General features: G+C 43.3%; 2 protein-coding genes and 1 long non-coding RNA gene across 6 annotated transcripts in view; 2 read left to right on the top strand and 1 right to left on the bottom strand.

The window, feature by feature from the left end:
• Nucleotides 1-11,590, top strand: part of PDGFRL (platelet derived growth factor receptor like) — a 47,218-nt gene extending 35,628 nt beyond the window's left edge. Inside the window, exons 4-6 of one of the 2 annotated variants that reach the window (XM_082680548.1) lie at nt 3,987-4,280; nt 9,284-9,423; nt 11,106-11,590. In XM_082680548.1, the coding sequence (XP_082536674.1) occupies nt 3,987-4,280; nt 9,284-9,423; nt 11,106-11,294 (623 nt within the window). In that variant the 3' untranslated portion in view covers nt 11,295-11,590. Of the gene's footprint in view, nt 1-3,986; nt 4,281-9,283; nt 9,424-11,082 lie in introns of both variants that reach the window. The other variant, XM_082680549.1, reaches the window with a different exon arrangement.
• A 1,506-nt stretch (nt 11,591-13,096) lies between these two features.
• The window catches only part of MTUS1 (microtubule associated scaffold protein 1), a 158,831-nt gene continuing 144,963 nt past the window's right edge, over nt 13,097-26,964 (bottom strand). For 2 of the 3 annotated variants that reach the window (XM_082680500.1, XM_082680501.1), the window contains 7 exons: nt 23,845-24,059; nt 22,289-22,394; nt 20,784-20,857; nt 20,534-20,629; nt 17,709-17,825; nt 15,098-15,195; nt 13,097-14,547 (listed from right to left, as the gene is read on the bottom strand). In XM_082680500.1, the coding sequence (XP_082536626.1) occupies nt 14,334-14,547; nt 15,098-15,195; nt 17,709-17,825; nt 20,534-20,629; nt 20,784-20,857; nt 22,289-22,394; nt 23,845-24,059 (920 nt within the window). In that variant the 3' untranslated portion in view covers nt 13,097-14,333. The remainder of the gene's footprint in view (nt 14,548-15,097; nt 15,196-17,708; nt 17,826-20,533; nt 20,630-20,783; nt 20,858-22,288; nt 22,395-23,844; nt 24,060-26,964) is intronic. The other variant, XM_082680499.1, reaches the window with a different exon arrangement.
• LOC309839017 lies at nt 14,563-20,513 on the top strand. The gene is made up of 3 exons (XR_014298443.1): nt 14,563-14,778; nt 15,263-15,947; nt 19,107-20,513. It is a non-coding gene; the product is annotated as an uncharacterized lncRNA (long non-coding RNA).

Genomic DNA, 26,964 nt, shown 5'->3' with positions numbered 1-26,964 from the left:
TAGAGAGATTAAGTAAGTCCTTCAGGTCAGACTGCAAGTAAGTGGCTGAACCTGGATTTGCACCCAGAACTGTCTGGTTCCAGAGTCTGTACCGCATTGTCCAATATTGTAGCCACTAGACATGTGTGACTTTAAATGTAAATGAGGATTAGTTAAAATTAAAGCTAAAAACTCAGTTCCTGGGTGGCACTCACCGTGCTTCAAGTGCTCTACTGGCGCGTGTGGCTGTAGCTGTCCTAATCGTTGGTGGGGACAGAGGACCACCCATCATCACAGAAAGCTCTATCGCACAGCGTTGCTGTAGACTTTCGGTCGCTGTGCTCTCAGAATCTCTGATGCGCTCCTTTCCGGAAGCTCCATAGTCACAGGATGCCTGGTTAAAGGCCTCCGCGCGTTTGTCTTTGTAAGTACCGTGAGCTGAGGTTTGGGGGCAGTGTTCCCAAAGGCTGCAGCCTGTGTGGCTCCAATCCTGATGCCTGAATCCCAGTGAGGTGCCTGAAAATAGGCAGATCTTCTCCCCTGTAGGGTCAGATCTGGGTTTGCCAGGTGGAACTTGCACTTGGAGAAACGGGCCCTGGAGAGTAGCTTGCCAGCCTCCTTCCTCTGCTGAGATCTCTAAACTCTAGAGTTTGGAGGAAGATGTTCTCCGACAAGGCTCAGAGGTCAGGAACAGCTTTCAGGAATCTTTCAAATGCTACGCCCTAGCGCTGCTGTGGTCCAAGGCATTTCAGGTGAAGCCAGGAGGCTTTCTGAGTGGGCAGGGGCTGCCACAGTGACTTAGGTCTACAACTCAAATGACCTTAGGCTCTGGCCTTTAATGAACGCTTTAGCAAAATCTCATACATTCTCCCCTCCTACCCGAAGAGCTCCTCTCTGGCAAGCAGATACACGAGCAGGGTGCTCTGCCGTTGTGGAAACACATGCCTCTCATTCCATTTCCACAATACCATGAGGAGGTAAGTGGAAACTACTTAATTATCTGTTTTAGAAATAATAATGCTGATGCTGAGACGCAACAGGGCAGGTGATGTGTTCCACATTCCATGACTTCACGCGGAGGAGTAGAGAGTCAAACCCCGTTTTTCTGATCCAGGGTCCAATGTTCTTACTGCCTCAACCCACTTTTAAGACAAGGCGATGGACAGATTGACAGGCACACACGAGCTAGCATAAATGGTGTCGTCAGAATTGCTGACAGTTGTTCATGGGCCATCGCTTCTGAGTCTCATTCTGGAATATGCCACCCAGAAGTGCCCATGTGCCCTTAGTATGATACGACACCAGGAAGCAGCAGTGGAAAAGGCAACTAATGAAGACTAACAGAGCCTGTTGTTCTGGACAAGAACTGATACCACATTTCAAATTGCAGAATGAAAATTCTATGTGGTGATTAGCACTGTCGTGTCTTCCCCAGATAGTGGTTTTTGGAGCTGAGGTTTTGAACTGAAGACCTCCCTCAAGCCAGACTGTCTCACTAGGGCCATAGGTTCTCTGAGTTCTGGAGGTAGATCCTCTTAACTTACGGAAGCCCTTTTGTGCATCAAAGGAAGGCTGAGAAAAATCAATATTTATTTCAACCTTCAAGAAACCTGGATCAGGGACGCGACCTAAAGCGTTGTATCGTTTTCTTATTCCTCGGCACTAGGAGTCCAGTTGGATTTTCGGTATAAGGTTTAGCGATGTGTCTTTTCAGCCACTGGGTGGGTTTGGAAAACCAGGATGGGCTGTTACGGAGGCTATTGGCTCTGGAGTCTTTCAGAACATATACTTCCCTACCACCCACACAGAGAAAAGTCTGGCATTCGTTATGTTTTTATGTTTCCTACGGTTTGATTGCAAACACTGTGAAGCTTCTTTTGACTGTGGTTAATTTGCGCAATTTTTGATGAAGCAACTGCCACATGTTATATTTAATCTGCATCCAGGAGGCTCTCAGAGGGTTTTTCCCCCCTCTCTAACTTTATATTGAAGGATAATGTATACAAAGGGAAATACACAAATCATGACTCTACAGCTCAGTGGGGGATCCTCAAGGGAACTGTACATATGTAACCACTACCCAGATCAAGGAGGAGGATATTACCAGCAGTAGGGCTTCTTCATAGTAAAAGGCATAGGCTCCAGTTTACAGATGTAGTGAAACCACATTAACAAGCACTTTACCAAATGTGGAGTTTGTTATCATTTGGATTTTAGCTTATAGCCTATTAACTAAGTTTTTTGAGTGGGGGGCATATGTGATCTATAATTTTAAATATAAACTTGAACATACTTTTTTTTGGTAGATGGAATCTACTGATGGCAAATTTTTTTTTATTTTAAAGGAAATTCAGTATTATTTTTCAAGTTACAATAATCAAATGAATAAAATATTTTATGTAGTACATGCTTAATGTCAAGTGATGAATAAATGAAAATTTGACAGGTTTAATTCATAGATAATAATTTGTTTACTCATTCATATATTCTTCCTGCAGCCTTTCTTACTCCATTCACTTGGCAAATACATATTTTTTTTCTGTTTGTTAAAGCAACGGGTGTGGTCACTTCTTTCAAAGCATGGATTATAGTACAGGAAGTAAGACCTCATTTTTGTGTTCTGAAGTTCAGATTGTCCCCTTCTACTGGCTTTGCTTGTTGGTTCAGATTCCTCCATAAAACCTTAAAACAAATGTTGTTTCTGAATCTGACAACCATACATTCCTTAAATACGTTTGCTAAGAAGAGACCTTTAATACTATCTGCTCCAGATTCTCCTCTTTACAAATGGGGTTGTTGAAGCACAGAGAGATGAAGTGACACGTTCAAGGCCACACGGACTTATTCTGTGTGAACACAGGGGTGTTAGGTACGATGTTGATCAAGGTGCCCTCGCCTAAGCCTGAAGGTCAGTTTATCATGAAGTGGCACAAGTCACCCAGGCTGATGGAAAGTCTTGCAAAAGATGGAGACTCAGTAAGCCATGATTCCATGTTACAGAAGCTGGCGCTCAGAGCTAAAGAACGCTTGGCCCATGGAGACATTTGCTATTGTGTCCAGGAATTCTGTCCCCAACCTAAAAAACAAAAAAATCGTACAACTGGGGCACAAAGGCTAGTGAAGAAAGCCAAGAATAATTGTTTCGGGAATACTGTAGGAAAACATAGGAGACAATTGAATAAATGTTGAGTGTGATTCAGTTCAAAGATTTCTCTTAGATATTAGTGTAATCTCTCACAGAATGATCCAGAAAACAAAGTATTTAATGTGCCATGCCCAAAACAAAAAGCAAAACCCCCCCAACCCAATCCAGAGTCCCTTGACTGTCCTGAGGGATGAATGGATAAACCAGTCCTTACTTCTGTAAGATAAAAATGCCATCATCTAGAGCTTAAAGAACATGCAGCGCGATTTCAAAGGGAACAGGAGAAGTGTAAGCAAATGGCTGCAGGTCCCCAGCCCAGTGGCAGCCAAGCAGAGCCCAGAACCTGAGACCAGCGGGTTCCTCATCTATCCCTGCTTGATTCCCTTTCCATTGACCTTGCCGGGAACGAGTCCTCTGGGCTAAGAGGATACCAGCACCCTCACTGGGCCCGTCTCAGAGAGGCTCTGCTGAGCCAGGAAATTCCTCCCAACAGGCAGATACTAAGCAAGGGCTGTGGGGCTGACTTCTCTAGACACACAGCAGATTGTCCACAGGTGTTAAAGCTGCTCTTAACACAAGGAAATCGGCCTCCTTCCCTGCTTCCTAAGTGGGACAATCCAATGGGCCTGATTTGGGCTTGAACTAATACCTATTTTATTTCCTTTAAGAAGATGGGAAGTAACATCCTTCTTCCAAAAAAGGAAAAGTATTTTTAAAAATAGCCTTTTCAATTCATAAGGACTCCATTATCCGAGTATACTGCCAATCCACCCTCATCTTTGTGCCCTGAATATAAGAATCCCTTTAAGTGCTCTTACCTTGTTTCTCCAGAATAAATGAGGCTGTGTCTTTCCCTTTGCAGAGAAAGGAGAACTCTTTGTACCTTCTCCCAGTTACTTTGATGTCGTCTACTTGAACCCGGACAGACAGGCTGTGGTTCCTTGTCGAGTGACTGTCCTGTCGGCCAAAGTCACGCTCCACAGGGAGTTCCCGGCCAAGGAGATCCAGGCCAACGGAACAGACATCGTTTATGATATGAAGAGAGGCTTTGTGTATCTGCAACCTCACTCTGACCACCAGGGGGTGGTCTACTGCAAGGCGGAGGCCGGGGGCAAGTCTCAGATCTCTGTCAAGTACCAGCTGCTCTATGCAGAAGGTAAGCCCGCTCCCCTCCAGGACCGAGATGTGAGTCACTTCCAGCTGGTCAGCATCAGGTTCTGCTGTTCCCAATTATGGAGGGAAATTAGGCACAGAATGCTGTTCTTAAAGGCTCCTCTGCAGCACCGCCATTTCTAGAACGTTCTACCTCCTTGCCCGTGACCCCAACGCAACTCCCCCCCACTCCCTTCTCTTCACGTCCTTGCAACATTCACTCTGGTCCTGCCTCCGTGTGATTGATCGTGGGGATCCCAGATCCCCATGTCATCCTCCCGTGCTCTGCAGCCTGAGCTTCGGGCACACGGTCAGCCAGCGAGCAGCTCTCCTACGGCAGCACCACCCGTCACCTCCCGTCCCTCGACAAGTGTTCTCTCGGGCCTCCCTCCCCCGACTTGCAGGAGAGAAAGCACCCTCCCGGCCCTGTGAGGGAGGAGAGGAGGTGGTCCCTCACTGATGACTCTCCTCCCTCCGAGGAACTCTGACATGAGCCTGGTGAGTGGTCTGCGTGTGGGGTGGAGGGGTCCTGCTCAGGGACCCTGTGATGGGATGAGTGGCCCCAGAGCTAGCTGCTCTCTGAGATGAGAACTTAGGCTCCTTCATGCCCCTTGTTCTCAGCCGTGAGACTTATTCACAAGGCCATAATCTCCAACACTCTGCTACGAAATAACCCTCTCAGCCCTCCATTAACCACCCTCCGCTGCAGCCATCTCTCCTCCATCACAGCCAAACTCCCTGAAAGAGCCCTCTCGGTACCCATCTGTCCTCTCCCCTCCCACATGCTCCTTAGCTTTCTCCCCTAAGCTCCACCACAGCAGCCTTGGCTAAAGGCCCTCCCAGGCCATTAAGTCCAGCAGACAAGTTTCTGTCCTTGTCCTTCTAGATTCTACTTTGCCTACATGAAACCCTCTCTCCCCTGGTCCCATTTTTTTTCCTGCTTTTCCCACAGCCTTCTCATTCTGCTTTGCCAGCTCTTTAATTTTTTAAAAAAATTTTTATTGGCGTGTAGTTGATTTACAGTGTTGTGTTAGCTTTAGGTGTACAGCAAAATGAATTAGTTATACATATACATGTATCCACTCTTTTTAAGATTCTTTTCCCATATAGGCCATTACAGCGTCTTGAGTAGAGTTCCCTGTGCTGTACAGTAGATCCTTATTAGTTATCTGTTTTATATATAGTAGTGTATATATCTCAATCCCAATCTCCCAATTTATCCCTTCCCCTGCTTTCTCCCCTGGTAACCATAGGTTTGTTTTTTACATCTATGATTCTATTTCTGTTTTGTAAATAAGTTCATTTGTACCCAGTTTTTAGATTCCACATATAAGTGATATCATATGATATTTGTCTTTCTGTGTCTGACTTACTTCACTCAGTATGACAATCTCTAGGTCGATCCGTGTTGCTGTAAATCGCATTACTTCATTCTTTTTAATGGCTGAGTAATATTCCATTCTTCTGTCGATGGACACTTATGTTGCTTCCATGTCTTGGCTATTGTAAATAGTGGTGCAATGAACATCAGGGTGCGTGTATCTTTTTGAATTATGGTTTTCTCTGGATATGTGCCCAGAAGTGCGATTGCTGGGTCATACAGTAGGTCTGTAGTTTTTTAAGTAACCTCCATATTGTTCTCCATAGTGGTTGTACCAATTTACATTCCCACCAACAGTGTAGGAGGGTTTCCATTTCTCCACACCCTCTCCAGCGTTTATTGTTTGTAGATTTTTTGATGATGGCCATTCTGACTGGTGTGAGGTTGATACCTCATGGTAGTTTCGATTTGCATTTCTCTGACAATTAGTGATGTTGAGCATCTTTTTATGTGCTTTTTGGCCATCTGTATGTCTTCTTTGGAGAAATGTCTATTTAGATCTTCTGACCATTTTTTGACTGGGTTCTTTGTTTTTTGATATTGAGCTGCATGAGCTGTTGTTATATTTTGGAGATTAATCCCCTATCGGTCGATTCATTTACAAATATTTTCTCCCATTCTGTGGGTTGTTTTTTCATTTTGTTTATGGTTTCCTTTGCTGTGCAAAAGCTTTTAAGTTTCATTAGGTCCCATTTATTTATTTCTGTTTTTATTTTTATTACTCTAGGAGGTGAATCAGAAAAGATCTTGCTGTGATTTATGTGAGAGAGTGTTCTGCCTATGCTCTCCTCTAAGTGTTATATAGTATCTGGCCTTACATTTAAGTGTTTAATCCATTTTGAGTTTATTTTTGTGTATGGTGTTAGGGAGTGTTCTAATTCATACTTTTACATGTAGCTGTCCAGTTTTCCCAGCACCACTTATTGAAGAGACTGTCTTTTCTCCATTGTATATTCTTGCCTCCTTTGTCATAGATTAGGTTACCATAGGTGCTTGGGTTTATCTCTGGACCTTCTATCCTGTTCCATTGATCTATATTTCTGTTTTTTGTGCCAGTACCATATTGTTTTGATTACTGTAGCTTTGTATAGTCTGAAGTCAGGGAGCCTGATTCCTCCAGCTCCATTTTTCTTTCTCAAGATTGCTTTGGCTATTTGGGGTCTTTTGTGTTTCCATGCAAACTGTAAAATTTTTTGGTTCTAATTCTGTGAAAGATGCCATTGGTAAGTTGATAGGGATTACACTGAATCTGTAGATTGCTTTGGGTAGTTTAGTCATTTTGACAATGACATGGTATATCTCTCCATCTGTTTGTGTCATCTTTGATTTCTTTCATCAGCATCTTACAGTTTTTTGAGTACAGGTCTTTGGCCTCCTTAGGTAGGTTTTATTCCTAGGTATTTATTCTTTTTGATGTGATGGTAAATGGGATTGTTTCCTTAATTTCTCTTTCTGATCTTTCATTGTTAGTATATAGGAAAGCAAGAGATTTCTGTGTATTAAATTTTGTACCCTGTGACTTTACCAAATTCACTGATGAGCTCTAGTAGTTTTCTGGCAGCGTCTTTAGGATTTTCTGCGTATAGTATCATGTCATCTGTGAACGGTGATAGTTTTACTTCTTTTCCAATTTGGATTCTCTTTTCTTCTCTGATTGCCATGGCTAGCACTTGCAAAACTATGCTGAATAAATGTGGCAAGAGTGGACATCCTTGTCTTGTACCTGATCTTAGAGGAAATGCTTTCAGCTTTTCACTGTTGAGAATGATGTTAGCTGTGGGTTTGTCCTATATGGCCTTTATTACATTGCAGTAGGTTCCCTCTATGCCCACTTTCTGGAGAGTTTATCATAAATGGGTGTTGAATTTTGTCAGAAGCTTTTTCTGCATCTGTTGAGATGATCATATGGTTTTTACTCTTCAGTTTGTTAATGTGGTATATCATATCACATTGATTGCTTTGCATATATTGAAGAATCCTCACATCCCTGGGATAAATCCCAGTTGATCATGGTGTATGATCCTCTTAATGTGTTGTTGGATTCGGTTTGCTGGTATTTTGTTGAGGATTTTTGCATCTATGTTCATCAGTGTTATTGGCCTCTAATTTTCTTTTTTTGTGTTATCTTTGTCTGGTTTTGGTACCAGGTGGCCTCATAGAATGAGCTGCCTCTTCCAGGTTTTAAGTGTTGGAGTTCCCCAAGGCACCTTCTTTGTCTGTCCTCATCCTCTTCCTGGGTGTTCTCAACCATAGCCATGCTCTGCTGCGTATCTATTCACTAATCACTCCCAGGGGAATGTATGTGGCCCGGATCTGGGAGTGCAAGCTTCGTGTATCCAATTCTCTCCCTAACATCTGTGCTGAGATGCTTCACAGGCCCTTCCTTGGACTCTGGGCCTTCCTCCCAGGTCTTGTTCTCCAGCTTTCCTCCTCCCAGTGATGGCACTGCAGTTCCAGGGTGCAGGAGCCCCAAACACTCCCGGCTCCTCCCAGTTCTTTTGACTTATTCCATCAAATCCCCCAAATTCTGCTGTTTCTCTCCATCCTACTGCTAAGAGTTCAACTACCATCATCTCTTCCTTGAGCCAATATGAATACCTTTCCAACTGCTCTCTTCTGTGCCCATGCTTTCTCCATCTTCCACACTGTACCTGATTATAGCTCCAGTTAAAACCATTCAGTGGGTTTCTGCTTTTCCTAGCAGAATCTGCCACGTGGCCTGAAAGGTCTTCTTGCATGGCCGGCCTCTGCCCTCTCCCAGGCTTCCCTAACCTCCCCTCCGGGCCTGTCTGCTGGTGCCTCCCCTTTTTCCTTCAGATTTTAGTTCAAACCTCCCTTAAGGAAGCCTTTCCTGCTCCTCAGACCATCCTGAACCTCCCCAGCACTCTGGGCTTCTCCTTCAAGTTCTTCCCACAACTCAGGTTCTAAACCAACCACACAGTGACCTGCTGAGTGTCTGCCTCTCCCATTAGAATAGAGGCCCCAGAGCTCAGAGACCACGTCTGTCTGGTTCGCTGCCATAGCCTCCACTCCCAGCACGTGGCCTTGCTCAAGGCTGCTGTCAAACTTACTCGAGTGAACTGAGCCTAATGAAGAATTGTGTCTCTGAAATGCTGTGAAGTAGAAACATCACGCACCCTTCCTACAAATGCCTCTCCCTTTGGCAGATTCAGACTCTCTCCTGTACTTCCTGAGGCCGCACACCTGTCCATCTTCACCCATCAGTGGCTCTCCCTCCAGGCTGCCTTCTCTTCCTTCTACTTGCTCTGCCCCCAGTCCCCCTCTTCTCCCTCTGCCTTTTTATTCCCTTCTTCTCCCTCTACCTTTTTATTCCCTTCACGTGAGCTCCTGGCAGACCTTCTGGGCTCTTCTCCTCATTACAAGTGTAATGCCTGGACCTGGGGACTTCTGGATGACCACCCCGTTCTGGACCACCAAGGTAGAGAAAGAGGAGGTGTTAGAGGAAACCAGAAGTGGTGGAGAGGGTAGGCCCGATGCTAGGTGGGGAGCTGAAGAAAGGCAGGAATGTTCCATACCTGCCCAAAGAAGAGAACACGTCTGTTGGTTTGTCTCTGCCATGGCCCATGGATTTCATCTCACGTCCCCTGTCCCCTGCTCACTTCCAGTTCCCAGTGGTCCTCCGTCAACAACCATCTTGGCATCTGCAAACAAAGTGAAGGGTGGGGATGACATCAGCGTCCTCTGCACGGTCCTCGGGGAGCCGGATGTGGAGGTGGAATTCAGGTGGATCTACCCAGGGCAGAAGGTAAGCATACCCTGGCCTCAGCCAGCTGCCTTACTTGTTTTGTTCCCTCCCCACCCCCAACTCACTGATACGGACTGTAACTTAAAGACGTATGAGAGACGTGTGCAGCTATGGTAGGGCTAAGGCTCACTTGTTTTCTCCTAAGATGTTTCAGTATATTTACAAATGGCTTTTTTTAAAGGACAGGAAAAAGGTGACTGGGTTCCATTAGGCAATTCAGTCAATGTACTCTCTTCATGTTATTTTTCTTCACGACCCTTAAGGAAGGGGGCGGGGCATGAACAGGAAAGGAGGGCCTCCTTCCTTCACCTGCAACCTCAATCTTCAATCTTAATTCTGGGTCAATTGGAGGCCAATCTAACCTCCTTCTGGAATCCTTCAGTATTCTCCCCTATAAAAGCTGGGCCCCAAAGCAAGGAGCTCTAAGTAGACAACCACCAAGTTGGCACATAAATCCAGGCCTTCAAAAAGGTGCTGTGAGGCCGAGATCATTTTAAAATAGACTTCCCATAAAAACAACTCCAGCACATGTAGCCTCTGGGCCTGTTCTGCTCACAAAAATAAACAGCTTTGCTACCAACATGGAATAATCCCTTTGTTGCCAGAAGAGATTTGGCCTCCTAAGATGTACTCACTCGGTAGCAAATACACTTCTGCTTTAAGGGCTGTGATTGGTGGAAAATAACTCCCCCTGGAGAATGGTACTTTTCTAGTACTAGGTACTTGTTTTTAAAAAGTGTTGTTCCGTTTAGAAGACATTAATAATTTTCATTAGAGGTGGGTTCTTTTTTTTACGTTGCTAATTAGCAGAAAGGGTATTAATTTAGTAATACTATAAATATTACAATTATGTTAAACTAATCCAGAAAACACTACTTATCACCAAAGTTGGAAGAAGCATCTCAAAAGTGACCATCTCACTTTCTAGAAATACGAAGTCAAGTCACCTAGGGTGTCACGTTATCCATCCTCGGTACAACTTCTCTCCCACTGTAGTCCTAGGACACATTTGACTAATCTTATGTCTCCCTCTCCCAGTCTGAACAATTAGGGGCTCGTATTCATTTACGCGGTGAGTGCTTCGGGCTTCTTTTTGACTTTAAGTTCTGTGAATAAGAACCACTGTGCGAAGGGGTGAACGTGGGGAGTGTCAACAGGAGAGCAGTGGAAAATTTTATCTGTATTCTTATGCCTAATACCAGTCCCACATTCTTGGAGTTCCAAAAGAATAAAATTTATATTAAGTAGAAACATTGATGAAAAGGGCAGAAAGAGGGCTTCCCTGGTGGCGCAGTGGTTGGGAGTCCGCCTGCCGATGCAGGGGACGCGGGTTCGTGCCCCGGTCCGGGAAGATCCCACATGCTGCAGAGCGGCTGTGCCCGTGAGCCATGGCCGCTGAGCCTGCGCGTCTGGAGCCTGTGCTCCGCAAAGGGAGGGGCCGCAACAGTGAGAGGCGTGCGTACGGCAAAAAAAAAAAAAGGGCAGAAAGTGAAAGCCAAACAGCATAATGAAATTCAAGACTGCTTGGAAAAAATGCAGCCTAGACTGACTAGACAGTGTTGAGCCGCGCATACCAAGTAGTCTTTTAGAAGCATGTGTTCTGCACTTCGCGGAGGATGAACGGGAGCTGTTTACAGCAGCTTGTGGTTTGTGCTTCAGCCCCGGTGGGTGTCGTTCAACAGGATGAAAGGCCCGTGACGATTCAAGACACTTGGCGGCTGATCCACAGAGGGCTGGGCCACACCACGAGGATCTCCCAGAGCGTCCTGATCGTTGAAGACTTTGAGATGGTGGACGCAGGTTATTACATTTGCACCGCTCAGAATCTCCGAGGACAGACCTCAGTAGCTACTACTGTGGAGTTTTCCTGACTTGGAAGATGAAGTACAAATGAATTGACGGAAAGCCCACTTGTGTACACAACCAGCTCCAGGGTCCTTTTGACTAGTGCTTTGCCAGAGGCTGATGTCGAGCGCCAAACCCCAGGCCCTGCCTTGTGAGTCAGACCCAGACCTCCAAACTAAAAGGAAGTCACCCGGTCTAATTATAGAAGTGTTAATTCTAGCAGAAAGCATGTATTCTGACTGCTGACCTACATATATGGGTTTCTAGTGTTTATACTAAGAAGGCATATATGTAAACAACTTTATATAATCATTTCTATTAAACGAGCAAGTTTTTGTAAAAAACAAAAAATGGGCTAAGTGCTCGTTTTTTAAGTTGGCTTGAAGTACATCCAGAAGGATTTTTGGGCAGCAATGTCCGAGTCAATACCTAATATTCTCTTTGATATAACAACCACAAAATATGAGAATCTAAAAACAGAGTAATAATATAGTTCAACTATACAACATGAACTATTGTATGATATGAAGGTATCAAAAAATATGTAAACTTTTTAACCACTGCACTCAAAAGTACTAGTTCTAGATTAGACATTCTATAAGAACCACAGCATGTGTTTTTAAAAGTTTAACTTTTGATATAAAATAGATGCATAGATCAAGGAAGATTCAACTTTGTTTAGGCTTTTTTTTTTTACCATCTTCAAAAATATTTAGACTGTAGCTGTTCCAATTTTCTTACCTTATACAGCAGAACTTATGATTAAAACCAGTAAAAATTTATTTCTCAAATACACACAGCTTTGAATTTAGAAAAGAAAAGCTCTAAGTCTAGCTCTGTGAGCCAAATTTCAGCCCATGACCAGTTTTGTGGTTGCACTGGAAATTCCTGGGAAATAGGTTAAGAAGGAGACACGATGTCAATTCCTGTGCCGCTATAAACTGGGTAACACTTTGGAGGGTGAAGTATGTCAGAGGATGCAATTCTTCTATTGAATATTCCAGCATTATTTATTTGATCAAAGTAAAATACTTTCCATCACTACAAACTGAGCACAACTACAGTTGTTTACACATCCGTATTTTTATGACGTGCCAACATTTTGCATCCTAAGTGATAACATTTGGTTTGAAGATAATTTTACAGTTCCGTGTTTTGTTTCCTATCTTCTCTCCTGTTGTCTCCCATTCTCTGAAGACATTTTATATTAACTGTGTAAGGATCATTTCCCCAGACACCTAAATGGCATGGAGCACAGCAGGGAACAGCACGAGATTGACCATGTGCAGGGAAAGGATGGCAAACCCAACTTTGGCTAAGGACATTGAGAACAACTTGGAAAGGTGAGCAGAGAGATTCCAGGAGGTGGCAGTGAACCTATGTTCCCATTTATCAGAAACAAACGTGGAAGGTTACACACATAATCAACGGTTGGAGGTTAAAAACTTCAGACACAATCACTAGTAAAACAAAAACTAACAAAAAACCATGCATCATGAATATCAATCTGCTTTGTAGTGTATACGTAAATGTCAACTCAAAGGTCCACCTCTAGTAGCCTGAATCTGTTCTTACTATAGCACTTATCTGTACAGCCATCGAACATCAGTAATGCTGATTAGTAAATACAGCACAAGCTTGACACATGCAGGGAGAAAGAAAAAAGCCACAGTTCTTCCTTCCACCTCCCCCAAAGTCTCAGAAGTGGGGGAGGTAATAAGTGAAGTTTTGAAAGGAAATTGAAATGCAAATTGAGAAGAACTGTACAAGCCACATTCTTCTCTCATCAGCTGGTCATTCTGCTACCTTCCCAAGGACAGAAGGACTCCTCAAAGGTACGTGGAAGTTTAGCATTATCTCCAGAGACTGTTTTGTTCTATTATCAAGGTGCTCATGTTCCTCCATAAGCATTGAGTCCTATCTTTCTTAGTTCTGCGAGCCAATGACTCCTTTTCATTCTTTAATCTCTCTAGGATTTCCCAAAATTTATACTGTCGGATCCAGGCCTTGGTTTATTTGGAAAGTGGTTCAGCACCTTGAAGATGAGCTGGCTCTGGAAAAGCACATTCCTTGTCCCAGAGAAGAAGTAGGAAGGAGGTAGAAGGTTTGCTTTTGTGGCTCTGGATGGGGGAGAAAGGAGAGGGGGGAATGGGGATAGTGGGAGAGAAGCAGCCAGTTGAAATCACTGAGGATAGCTCAGATCAAGATAAAAATAAGGCAGAAAGCAATCAATGGGTACTGCCCTTTCTTTATACACATTTTTTTTAAAGCAAAATTAGGGTTCTACATTTGCTCATAGCCTGAGAAAATGGGTTGTAGTATTTTACGTCCACATGGGTAAGTTTAAAAAGTCTAGCTAGTTTCAACTGACATGGCTGAACACTGAAAGGCTGCCGACAAGTTACTCTGAAAGGATGCAAAGCATGAACAGACGTGGGCAAGTCAGAGCTCTTTCTGTCTCTCCCTCTCCCCCCCATGGCAAAGGGCTGAGCAGGGTTGGTGGTAAAGAATTCTAGTTCTAGCAACTACTGCTCTTTCTTCTATGGCTTTTGCAGAGATGCATACACTGACTATTTAATTAGCACATCTCTAGACAGACTCAGCAAAGGAGGCAGCATCAGACACATGACACTCGGTTACATCCACTTCATTCACACATCCCCAGTCAGACCAAAATGTAAATCACAAGAAGGTGTCTGTGGTGAAGAACGTTACAAAGGTTATATAAATCTTTATCTTAACAGGCCCCTGAGAGTTTTCCCCTTTATGCGTAGGTGAAAAAGGCAACGAACAAGATCTTCTCGTTCCGTAAGTGCTTTGTGCAACAGCGTCCACGTAGATCCATTCTGACAGCATCGTTTGGGGAGGAGTCTCCTGGACCGAGTCGGACGTCTTCCTCCAGAGTTCTGGTCTTGTCTGGAAGGGGCCGGTTCGGGCCATGACTTTCCAGTTCTAGGACAGGCTGTGCGTGTCAGCGAAGGTGGCTCCAGCCCCACCCCCTGCCCCCACGATTGTGGGTGGGTCAGTACTGCAGAAACGCAGTCTGTCTCCAGCTCCCAGGAAGGTCATCTGGGCGAGATGCTGGGGCTGGGGAAGGAGCTGGAGTTCCGCGGTGACTGGAAGGGGATGGCGGGTGACGTGGGGGACCTCTTGGGGCTGCACAGGTCCCCGTTGTGCAGCTTCCACAGCAGCTCCTCGTTCTCCATGGAGAGGCGCTTGTTGACTTTGGACTCCTTCTCCAGCGACTCCTGCAAGACGGCCTGCTCCGTGGAAAGTTGCCTGGAAGACAAAAAAAAAAAAAAAAGCCAGAAATCCTGTGACTCTGATTGCTTCTTTCTTTTTTTTAAAGGTTGAAAAAAATCTTACTATTTATTTTCAATTTGAGAGCCCAAATGATCTCTTTGGAATAAAAGGAGCTACCGTGCATGGGTACTGGGCTGGCAGAGAAACCCGGGAAGTGTGACCTAGAGCCAAAGAAAAAGCTGCACTTTGGGGCAATTTCATAGTAGGGTGAGTGATGCTCCCACAGCTCTACTGCATGTCTTAAGACCCTCCTATGTGTGGGGCTGTTTCCTGTTTGGTCTGGTGGTGGTCCTTCTCTGAAAGGGAAGGGAAGGCTTGCCTGCTGAGGACTCAGCCTTTGGTCCAGGCCACTGTGGTAAAGGCACTAAACGCTACAATCGTTTTTCCAGATAGAAATCAGAACCTCGTTAACTACCCGCTTCTGTTGCATTTCCAGGAGGGGCATGGGTGGAGTGTGGTGAGAAAGTAACACTCGATGTTTCAGGAAGGGAGGAGCTCGGGGAAAATAGGACAGTTTTATTTTTACCTTGAAATTGCCATGTGCTTGTCCATCCGAGCTTTTAATTCTTCATTCTCCTGCTGGAATCGCTTCAGTTTGTCCACCAGTGCTGTGTTGTTGTCCACCTTGGTGTCAACAAGAGGACCAACATTTATACATTAAAAATTACATAAAGCCCCTTATTTCCCTAAGGTACCTTCCTGACACCGGCACACACTGGAGAGATTTCATTCGGGAAAGTTTAATGGTATGTTGACTGTCTCTACACTGACGCACTGCAAAAAGAATCTACTGCAGCAAAACAGAGCACGTGGATATTACTTTTTAAAGGTATGCCAGGCCACTTGAAAATGGACAAACCCAGGGGGTTAGTGATTTGTTCAAGTTCACATTGTTTCAGAATTCCCAAGAATTGGTGCCCTGCCTTCGGCAACCCTCGGGGGCTGTGCCTCTTTCAGGTTCAAGGTGATAAACACTGGCTACCTAGCGGCCGTTTTCTTTATCAGAGGCACCGCAGCTTCTTACGGTAAATTCTGAAAGAAAAAAAAAATCCCACGTTTGATGAAAATTCAGTTCGTGGCAATGTTTAATATGACTTTAATCATGGTCTCCCGGTTACTCTTCAGCACTTACCTCCGAGTGGTCACATAAGGCAATCCACAAAGCTCTATAGAGCCTTAAAATCAACAAGTGACACTACAGAAAGCATTCCTCCTTGGTTGAACTAAAGATACGTTTGTTTGCCTAGGGCTTGCCCAGGCTAAACTTTCAAGGAAAACAAGCTGATCAGTTGAGAGAGTGAAGGATAAAAGCCCAGAAGACGTTGAATCAGTTAACACGATGAACTGCCAGTTACATCCCTGCTTAGTTTCTAAAGGTAAGATTTGATTACTTGCTCGGAGGCAACATCACAGCTCTAAGTCCCTGTCACTGCTGCCCGTGACTAGGCTTTTAGTTTGCAGTCCTACTGTTCTTAACATCTTATTATCCAGAAAAAGCTTAGGACAAGCCAACCAAGTGAAATATCCAAAACAAATGTGACTAGCGTGTAAGAAAAAGGGGGCATTGGAATTTCCAGGAAGTATAAAGGAATTCAAGATAAAAACACGAGGTGGGAAAATCTGGAATTAAAGACTGTGGGTAGGAATTAGCCTTAAAATATTAATCTCATCCAATTCCTCATTTTACTGGAGAGGAAACTAGCCCTGGAATTTCACTCTTAGAGCTAATTATCAGCAGAGCTAGTTTTTACACTGATAAAGCCTCCTTGCTTTCTAAGTGGCTTATTTTCAATAAAGGCCTGGAGCTTACAAATAAACAAGGTAACAGTGGGTTTACCTGTCTGTCCTTGGATTAACCCCTTCTTCTGCATATACACCATGCCATGCTGACTAATCTCTTGGGCGTGGCAAGGGACAGAAATACTTGTGGATCAACAAAGATCAAGACCTATGAGTAATTTTACAGCAGAGCCTGTTCTTACTGCACATGATGGTTTGAAGAGTTTTGATGTGTGCATGGCATATAGGGCAACCAATCATTATCACTGTTGATGGCCACATTGGCAGTCATGAGACCTGATACAACAGGATGACCTTTGGCAGGAACTGGTGTATATACTAGGTTGGGCCCATTAATAGACCATGAGTTCTTTCCTTCCTTTACAAAAACAAAACTTCCTGGTCATTCAAAGTGCCCATCTATCCACCTGGGGGCTTAGCTCTTACCTCCCTTGATAGGTAACAGTCTCTAGAAGAAAACCAAACACCAAAAACCAAACAAACAAACTAATGATGAGTGACTTCCATGCTCCCTACTGTCCAGGGCTGGTTTGGGTTTGAATTGAGGTACTTACTCAACACTGAGTTGCCCATAATTAGGGGGAGAAGGGACAAAGCAGTGCGAGGGGCCTGGCACAGTCAAAAGTGGTGTACAAAGTACAGCACTGGCTGGGAACACCTATGCTGCCGCGGCAAACCCTGCAGGCTTGGCTAGACTCCTGGCTCTTGGCAGTCGTGTTCCAGGGCTGGACCAGGGCTCACACGGCACTGGGCTCACTGCTCACACACGCAGTCCTGGATGGACTCGTCACATGCTAACGTCCGTTCTGCCCTAAAGGCCGTAAACTAAACTCTATTCATATTTTGCATAGTGCTGGCTACTTGTACAACCAGATTAATTTTATAAAAGGGCAATTCTTTTATCACAGTCTAATTCACATGAAGCAAGATGAAGAATTTAGATAGCAAGATTCAACTGCTCTGATGGAATTAATTTATGTACTCAACAGTTTTGAGCAAAAGAAACCCACCCAGAGGTGGTAGTGTATTAAAGGATAGCTTTTACATTATTTAAAAATTCTTCTTATGCAGGTGGATATTCCCAGACCACTGAAACAGGAGACACTCGCGAGTTGTCATTTTTCCAAACACTGAATGCTACCTTTTATATGTTCCTTGAAAAAAATGTTCTAGAAGGTAGCAATGAATAAGCCTTAAGCTGACATGGAAAAGAAGATTTAACCTCTTCTACCTCTCCTATCTTTAAATAGCAATTAAGACAATTCCACAGGTCTAGTTCAGAGGCCAGTTCCTGTGCGTCAGGTATTACCCCGTTTAAGGTTCTGAATGAAATGTACCAGTTTCTCCATTTTCATTAACTTGATGTCCTGTTGGTGCAACTTCTCATTCTTGATGTCTAAAACAGCTTTCAGGCTTTCTAACTCTTGCTCCAGATACATGATCTGAGGGTTTTTCTGGAAAACACATGGCAGGATATGGCTGTGACTGGTCATTTAACACAATCACATGGTTCAAACTCTTAATATAAAGACATTTGATTAGATTTAGAAATTAAACAAGTAGCAAGAGACATCAACCTTCTTACGGCAGTTTCAAAGAAAGGTGAAAAGAAGGGTTAAGACATCTTTAACTTCAAAGTCTTTGGTCTTAAGAATGAAATAAAACATTTCACATTTAAAACAAACACTTCCCTCACGTATCAGTAACTTAACATGGAAAAAACATTGGTAGCACCAAATATTTTACTGGAAGTAAGATAAAAACCACAGCTTACAACACAAAACAGAACTCTGGCTAGAGAGTACGCAATTCCCAGTCCTGGCCAGGTGTTTGGGGGGAGAAAGGGAACAATAGTTCTCTCTATCCAAAGTCAGTAGCTCATGAGGAATGAGCAGCGTGTTTATTGGGCTCTCTGAAAAACGAGGAATGGCAATCACGTGCTGAGTCTTTTGGACGTTCGCTATGAGGGGACTAGGTTAGCCTGGCCGTACTTCTAGAGCAGGATTAACACCCCATCATTTTGTGACACCCGAACACCTACGTGGCATAGAGCACGTGCACTGCGAAAATTCTATGCAAGATAAACACTATGTAAGGAGAGATCATCCTCTGAGAGCACGAGACCAGGGTGGATTCCCCAACTCCTTGCTTTAATTATTGAAATTCAAGTGAACCTTCCAAAATGCACGACACAAGTTAAAGGCACAAAATCTATTGATCTGGTGTTCAGCGAGGGAATTTCTCAGACAAGAGTCAGTGGTGTCGATCATCAAACCTATCCTCCTGGACAGTGGTTAACGCTCTGCAGCAACCCTTAGGGAGAATCAGGGAAGGTGCCCTTGGGGATCACTTAAACCCCTCACTTCGCAGAAGGAGACAGAATTGCACAGCTCAAGTGACCTACCTGCTCAGGGCCCAAAAGTGCTGGGGTGGGGACCAACCCCCGATCCTCAACTCCAGGGCCCTTCCAGAAACTTCCTACATTTCATATACTGTTATCCTTTTACACATGATTTTTTTAAACCATAAAGAGAGCAAATCCCACGTTGCTGGTTTTTAAAGTCAGAGTGCATGCAGCCTCGCTCCCACTGCAGCTTTCCTACTTCTCTGCCACCTGGCCCTTTCACCCTCACTCTCATACACGCTCTTTTCCCACACCCTGGGCAGGCTTAGGCGGGGTAAGGCATGAGATAGTCCTGCTTTCCTCAACCTGTTTCCCTTCTGAACTTTTTCAGGAGCTGCTGCAGGATCAGGAAGCTCTTTAAAAGCGTTCCCTGAACCACTCATAAGATTTACACCCTGCGTGTGAAGTCTACAGCTTTCTTTTGCAATCGAATTTTTCTAAGAATCTTCCAGAATAAATAGCTTTGAAATTTCATTGAATAGGACCTCATCCAATTGCATTCAAATGTCTAGAGGGTCTCTCACTGACATAGCAGAAGAGCTCACTGAGGGAGCCAGGTACTTCGAGAGTTGTGACAGGTCTTAAGTGGCACAAAAGCTCTGCTTCTGCAGCCCCAGACACAAATACATGGAATGAAAAGACAGAAGCAGCACCCGCCCCCCGCAAAAATGTTGGGGGGATACAAGCTGCAAGAGAAAGTTGAGTTTACCAGAGAAATTTGTAGTTTTCAAAAGTGAGGACTGGACTTCCCTGATGGTGCAGTGGTTAAGAATCCGCCTTCCAATGCAGGGGACACGGGTTCGATACCTGGTCCAGGAAGATCCCACATGCCACAGAGCAACTAAGCCCGTGCGCTTAGCCCACAATTACTGAGCCCGCATGCCACAACTACTGAAGCCTGTGCGCCTAGAGCCCATGCTCCGCAACAAGAGACGCCACCGCAATGAGAAGGCCGCGCAAGGCAAGGAAGAGTAGCCCCCGCTCGCCGCAACTAGAGAAAGCCCGCGCACAGCAACTAAGACCCAACACAGCCATCCGTAAATAAATAACTTTTTTAAAAAGTGAGGATTATCCATACAATGAAATATTGTTCAGCCATAAAAAGGAATGAAATGTCTGTACCTGCTACAATATGCACGAACCTTGAGAACATAAGCTGAGGGAAAGAAGCTGACACAAAAAGCTGCATAGAGCACAATTTCACGTCAATGAAATCTCTAGAACAGGTACATGGATAGAAACAGAAAGGAGAATGGTGATCCCGTAGGGCTAGGGAGTTTGGGGGGGAAATGGGGAATGACTGCTAAAGGGTACAGGGTGTCTTTTGGGGGCGGGTGATAAAAGTGTTCTGTAATTAGATCCTGGTGACCAAGGTATAACTTGTGAACTGCTGAATTGTATATTTTAGAAGGGTGAATATTGTGGTATGTAAATTATATCACAATATAGCAAGTTAATTAAAAAATGAAGTCTTTACATAAAACCCTGACCCTAATTGATAGTTTTCCTGCCTTCCTATAGGTATTAGCTTAGATCACTTGCAATATATTGGATTTCAGCTGTTATGTCAGTTTTTAGAATTAAAAAGACACCAGTAACCAAAGCAGCCACTTTATACAGTTTAAAAATCATACTGCAAGATATGAAAAAGATTTCAAACCCATACTATTTCTCTAGCTGCTGAACACTTAACTGACTCTAAAAGACAGCTAAGCAGAAGAAAAATTCATTAGTGATGGGGGAGCATATGCAACTTACTAAATTTGCTTTCTCTCTTGATATTCTTTTTTGTTCTTCTGATTTCAACTTTTCATTTAAAGTGTCATTTTCACTCTTCAAACCATTGATTTGTTTCTAAAACACAAACAGTGAAATGTGGAACGTAAGTAAACAAGCGGGCACCAGAAACACTGCAAATGTGCACAGAAACGTACCCAAACCATACAAGCGTCAAGAATGATGATGGGAAGGTGGGCAGGAGCGGTGGTGGTGATTGAGATTTACCTACCTCTAGTGACTCCTGCTTCTCGTAAAGCAAATCCTCAAGTGATTTCTTTTCCATTTCATGGCTTTTCTTGATCTCTGGAAGTGATATTTTTTTTGAGTCAATAACATCCTACGAGATCACTGTATTCTACAGTCATTATAGCACATGGATGCAACAGTTGATTAGGAGGCGCTGCGCCTACATTACTTTATATTTGTATGGCACTGTTGTAGAAATTAAATGACTTGTTCTCAAATTAGCCCATGAGGTGAGTAGGGCAGATAATTCCCATTTTATAAATGAGAATACAGAGGCCCAGAGAGGCCAAAAGACCTCAGGGAACAAAGAGCACACCTGGGGGCAATGGGGATGGGGGCGGTCAAACACTGGCCTTCAGACTCCTGGTCAGGAGGCCCTGTGCTCTGTTCCAGTTGCCCTTCACGAACCAAACAGAAGTCTCAAATTAAACCCATCTCCAGCAGGAAGGAAGAAAAACAATGTTTACCCAACATCTACCCTGGGCCAGTCACTTTTACATGTTCTCATCTCTGACCTCACACAACAAGTCTGTTTTTCTGATGAGAAGGCCCCTGACAAAGTTCACAGGGTCAGTTCTCACCACGTGTCCATATGTTTCTCTGTAGATGCAATGGGTTCGGTGTAACGACTTCAGCTACATGGGCACTTATCTTCTGTAAAAAATGGCTTCTTATTCTTTTCCTTTAATTTCAACCCTTCCAATCACGATGAAGTAATAAAACACATCTTTTTATTCAACAAATGCCATCTACATTTCACAGCAGTGCTGGTGTGAAGTGCCTGGCATGGACCCTTCACCATGGTCAGGATATAAACTGACACTTTCCACCTTCCCAGGATCTGGAGTGGTCAAGCACAACTATTACCAAAAGGGCCTTGAAGTTCCTTAAAAGTTCATTCTAGTTCCTAAAAGGGGGACTTCCCTGACGGCGCAATGGTTAAGAATCTGCCTGCCAATGCAGGGGACCCGGGTTCAAGCCCTGGTCCGGGAAGATCCCACATGCTATGGAGCAACTGAGCCCGTGCACCACAACTACTGAGCCTGCGCTCTAGAGCCCGCGAGCCACAACTACTGGGCCCGCGTGCCACAACTACTGAGCCCATGCACCTAGAGCCCGTGCTCCGCAACAAGAGAGGCCACCGCAGGGAAAAGCCCGCACACTGCAACAAAGAGTAGCCCCCGCTCGCTGCAACTAGAGAAGGCCCAGCAGCCATGAAGACCCAACAAAGCCAAAAAATAAATTAAAAAAAAAACCCCAAAACTATATTTCCTAAAAGGCTGGCATTTATAACAAACTATTATTTGCATCCTTAGGGGAAAGGGGATCTCCTCACAATGAACAGTGCAAAAAGAAACCAAAAAACACTCCAAACGGAATACCACAGGGTATTCTCTAGAGGGGCAAGTTTTGAATCATTTCCGTTTTGAAACATATCACGCTGTTCCACTAGCTTTTATTCTATTTCAATAGAAAAAGCATCCTTGCCTGAAAGGGAGGCTTCATAGGCCTTCTTTAGCAAGTCTATTTTCTCTGAGTGGCTTGCTTCAATTTCCAACTTTGAGGTTTCATGGGCAGCACTTAAGTTGTCAAACTATAAGAAAAAAACCAAAACAAAACAACAGTTTATCAATAAAAAGTCCTAAGGTGAATAATAAGCAGCAGCATTAGGAAATCTGACACATGAGCTTGCATTCAAGTCTAAGGCCTACCAGACATAAGTAAAGAACCACCCAACTGGGGTTTGCCAGTCCCTATGCTCCAGTCCACCGTGCCTCAGGAACACAACACGCAGCTCTCCAGGGTTCATGGATGGAAAGGGCTGAGTCCACCATACGGAACGAGGATACCTTCCATGGTGACAGGACCATGTAAGCTCTACAGCTGTCATGTTGGCCTCTATATTCTCGGTCCCTAGCACGTGCCTGGCATATATTGGCACTGTGTAAATATCAGCTAAATGAAAAACTGATTTTAAATGGGAACAAGGAAATTAAAGAGAGGTTTAGGATATACCATTAAGGGAAAAATACGAGTTATTAAACAAGAGCCATTTTAAAAAAGAAGAAGAAATGCAAGCCAATGTTTTAGCAGCACCAGAATGTTTGCAAAGGGATTATTTCTAGGTAGTAGGATAAAGGGATGTTTTATTTTTTAAAATATATCCAAAAAGAAACAAAAACACTAATTTGAAAAGATACATGCACCCCAATGTTCACAGCATTATTTATAATTGTCAACATATGGAAACAACCTAAATGTCCATCAACGGATGAATGGATAAAGAAAATGTGATACACTCTCTATATACACACACACACATATATAGGTATGTGTGCGTGTGTGTGTGTGTATATATATATATATATATATATATGGACCACTACTCAGCCATAAAAAAGAATGACATTTTCCATTTGCAGCAAAATGGAGAGCCATGATGCTAAGTGAAATAAGACAGAGAAAGACAAATACTGTATGATATCACTTATACGTGGAATTTAAAAAATACAACAAACTAGTGAACATAACAAAAAAGAAGCAGACTCACAGATATAGAGAACAAACTAGTGGTTACCAATGTGGAGAGGGAAGGGGGAGGGGCAAGATAGGGGTAGAGGAGTAAGAGGTACAAACTATTAGGTATAAAACAAGCTAGAAGGATATTGTATGACATGGGGAGCACAGCCAATAGTTTATAATAACTATAAATAGAGTTATAATCTTTAAAAATTGTGAATCACTATATTGTACACCTGTAACATATAATCTTGTACAGCTATACTTCAATTAAAAAAAATTTTTAAAGGGTTGTTTTAAATTTTATCTTTTTTTCTTCTGCTCTTTCGCTCAACATATGTACATTGCTTTGATCATAAAAAATTTAATTTAAAAAACTTTTCATTTATTTAAAATTTAAAGAAGTTCATCAAGGGATGTCCAACAAAGAGAAGGTCATCAAAGCAAGGCCATCATCAAACAACAGTCATAATTCAAATTAACAGCCACGGCCAAGCACATGCGCAGGTTCTAAAAGCACAGACCTGCTCCTGTAACTGAGTTTTGTACTTCTCTGCTTCTTCGATGTAGATATTCTGAAGCTTTTCACACTCCCCGGTGTAAAATTCTTTAAGCCGATTCTCCAGCTCTGTTAGATCAGTCTGGTGCTGCTGGTTTAGCTTCTGGACAAATCCTTCATAAGCTATTTGCAACTCATTCCTGGCTTTTTCTAACTTCTCACAGGTGGTTGAAGCAGTGACTGAAAAGAGATGGAAAAAGAAAAGGGAAAATGACACTTAACCTGCTAAGTGTCCTAAATTCATAACATTCACACACAGATGTGATGACTCTGGAAGCATAAACAAAGGGCTCTAAGAGTACTCGATTCTCTCAGGACCAGATTTTCAAACATAATAGTATAGAAATGAACGATAAAAGGGAATGAGAGGAAATGGTCTCTGGCAGCAAAAAGCCAACTGTCTATCAAGCAGTTAAGAGAAGTCCTTGAGCAGAGCCAGGTTCCCAAGTGAAGAGCACCCTTTCACATGGTGACCAATCAGTGCAGGGGCTGTAACGAGAGGAGGCTCTGATTGGCCGAGGCGTCTCTAAGGCGGGCCAGCCACTAGAGGAGGCAGCCGAGATGCAGAAGGAGCAGGTAAGACCAGAGAGAAGCAATAAATAGACTTTAAGCTTGTATGCAGTTGGAGCCAATTTAAACTCGTTACTTCAAAAATATAGTAATAAAAACAAAATACTAGAATATACTGAACACAAATCACCAGAACATAAAAACTTTAGGAAAAATACATTGAGAAGCTACAATACAATGTAAATATATTGAAAGGTTAACATTTTTAAAAGGCAAAGTAATTTGATAAACATAAAATCAGAGCATCCTAACTCTTCACTACCACTACCCAAAACAGAAGTACTAACAATACCTTGCAGAGCTTGCACAAAAACACATACCCACACATACTATAATAAATCCTGAAAGAAATGGGAGAATATATATGCAAATGAAGCAACCGACAAGGGATTAATCTCTAAAATATACAAACAGCTCATGCAGCTCAATATCAAAAGTACCCAAATAACCCAATCCAAAAATAGGCGGAAGGGGACTTCCCTGGTGGCGCAGTGGTTAAGAATCTGCCTGCCAATGCAGGGGTCACGGGTTTGACCCCTGGTCTGGGAAGATCCCGCATGCCTTGGAGCAACTAAGCCCGTGAGCCACAACTACTGAGCCTGTGTGCTGCAACTACTGAAGCCCATGTGCCTAGAGCCCAGGCTCTGCAACGAGAAGCCACCGCAACGAGAAGCACGCGAAGCGCAACAAAGAGTAGCCCCCACTCACAGCAACTAAAGAAAGCCCGTGCACAGCAATGAAGACCCAAGGCAGCCAAAAATACAATAAATTAATTTTAAAAAAAACCCTAAATATAGAACTACCATATGACCCAGTAATCCCACTCCTGGGCATATACCTGGAGAAAACCACCATTCAAAAAGATACATGCACCCCAATGTTCATTGCAGCACTATTTACAATAGCCAGGTCATGGAAGCAACCTAAGTGTCCATCGACAGATGAATGGATAAAGAAGATGTGGTACATTATATACAATGGAATATTACTCAGCAATAAAAAAGGATGACATAATGCCATCTGCAGCAACATGGATGGACCTAGAGATTGTCATAGTGAAGTAAGTCAGACACAGAAAGATAAATATCATATGATATCGCTTATATGTGGAATGTAAAAAAAAATGGGTACAAATGAACTTACAAAATAGAAGTAGAGTCACAGATGTAGAAAACAAATCTATGGTTATCAGGGGATGGTGGGGGAGGGATAAATTGGGAGATTGGGGCTGACATACACACACTACGATATATAAAATAGGTAACTAATAAGAACCTGCTGTACAGCACAGGGGACTCTACTCAATACTCTGGAATGGCCTACATGGGAAAAGAATCTAAAGAAGAGTGGATATATGTATATATATAACTGATTCACTTTGCTATACACCGGAAACTAACACAACATTGTAAATCAACTATATGCCAATAAAAATTTTTAAAAAATCCTGAAAGAGTTCTATCATTTCTTGGGAAGCCTGACTTTGGACTTTTGCAGCCTTCCTGTACTTATGTTAGATATGGGGGAAAGGAGTGCTACTCTGTAAGGAGGATGCATGTTCTCAACACCCCAGAGTGCCCATGGATTCATGCAAAATGGATAAAGTAATCCTTATGTCTCTTTTGGTAAGGAATATGTATTTGTGGAGTAGTGGAAGGAAAAAGGTTGTTTTAGGGAGGAGAAGAGGATAGTTTAGATCAATGATTATTCTGACCTAAGTAGTGGGAAATTGGCTGGCTCCCGGGATGGATTTCGGGCAATGATGTAGACTTGTTTTCTTGGGAATATGCCACATGGCAGTAGAAACACCAGCCCCTACTTGTCCCATATCAGTATTCCTTCAGAAGTAAAATAAGTCATATTGAAATAATGACAAGCATAGTGTCTGCTAAAGAGCACCCTTAAAATTCAAATAAACCCACAAATGTTTACTGAACTAGCAGTAAAGGCAAAAACAAAGCAAGAACTACTACCCTGATACCGAGGGTAAAAACTGTATTCCACGATGAGCAATGGGGAGCCTGCACAGTGCACCTTGGGAGCTAGAACATTCCCAAGGCAGAAAAGATGGAGAGAAGACTCAGCAAGGCAGATGTAGGCCACATTACAGAGATCATCAACATCACCAACAACTCAGGCCTTTGGGACTCCGTTTGGGAAGTGATTTTTTTCCTTAAAAGAATTTATTAAAAGATGATGGCCATGCTGATTGCTACAGAATATGCTCCTCATATCACTACGTATTTATCAAAGGAGGAAAAAGTGATTCACGAAGGCAAATGTTAGCCAAAGAGGTAAACGTATTCGCTTCCACTGCCTTTCCAAAATAAGACAAATAAAATGATAGGGCCACAAGCCTCCTTGTGTGAATTCCACGTTACAGCTCTATACGAAAGAAGGCAGTAGAAAACTATTTGTGAACAGTCAATAAAGGCATCAAAATAGCTTTTCTAGTCAGAGAAATCTTGATTTCACACAGCCTTCTGACGTAATTGCCTCAGGATTTCAGACAACA

This window comes from Grampus griseus (assembly GCF_964374135.1).
Source record: "Grampus griseus genome assembly, chromosome: 21".
NCBI lineage: Eukaryota > Metazoa > Chordata > Mammalia > Artiodactyla > Delphinidae > Grampus > Grampus griseus.
This window is presented reverse-complemented; position numbering and strand designations above follow the sequence as displayed.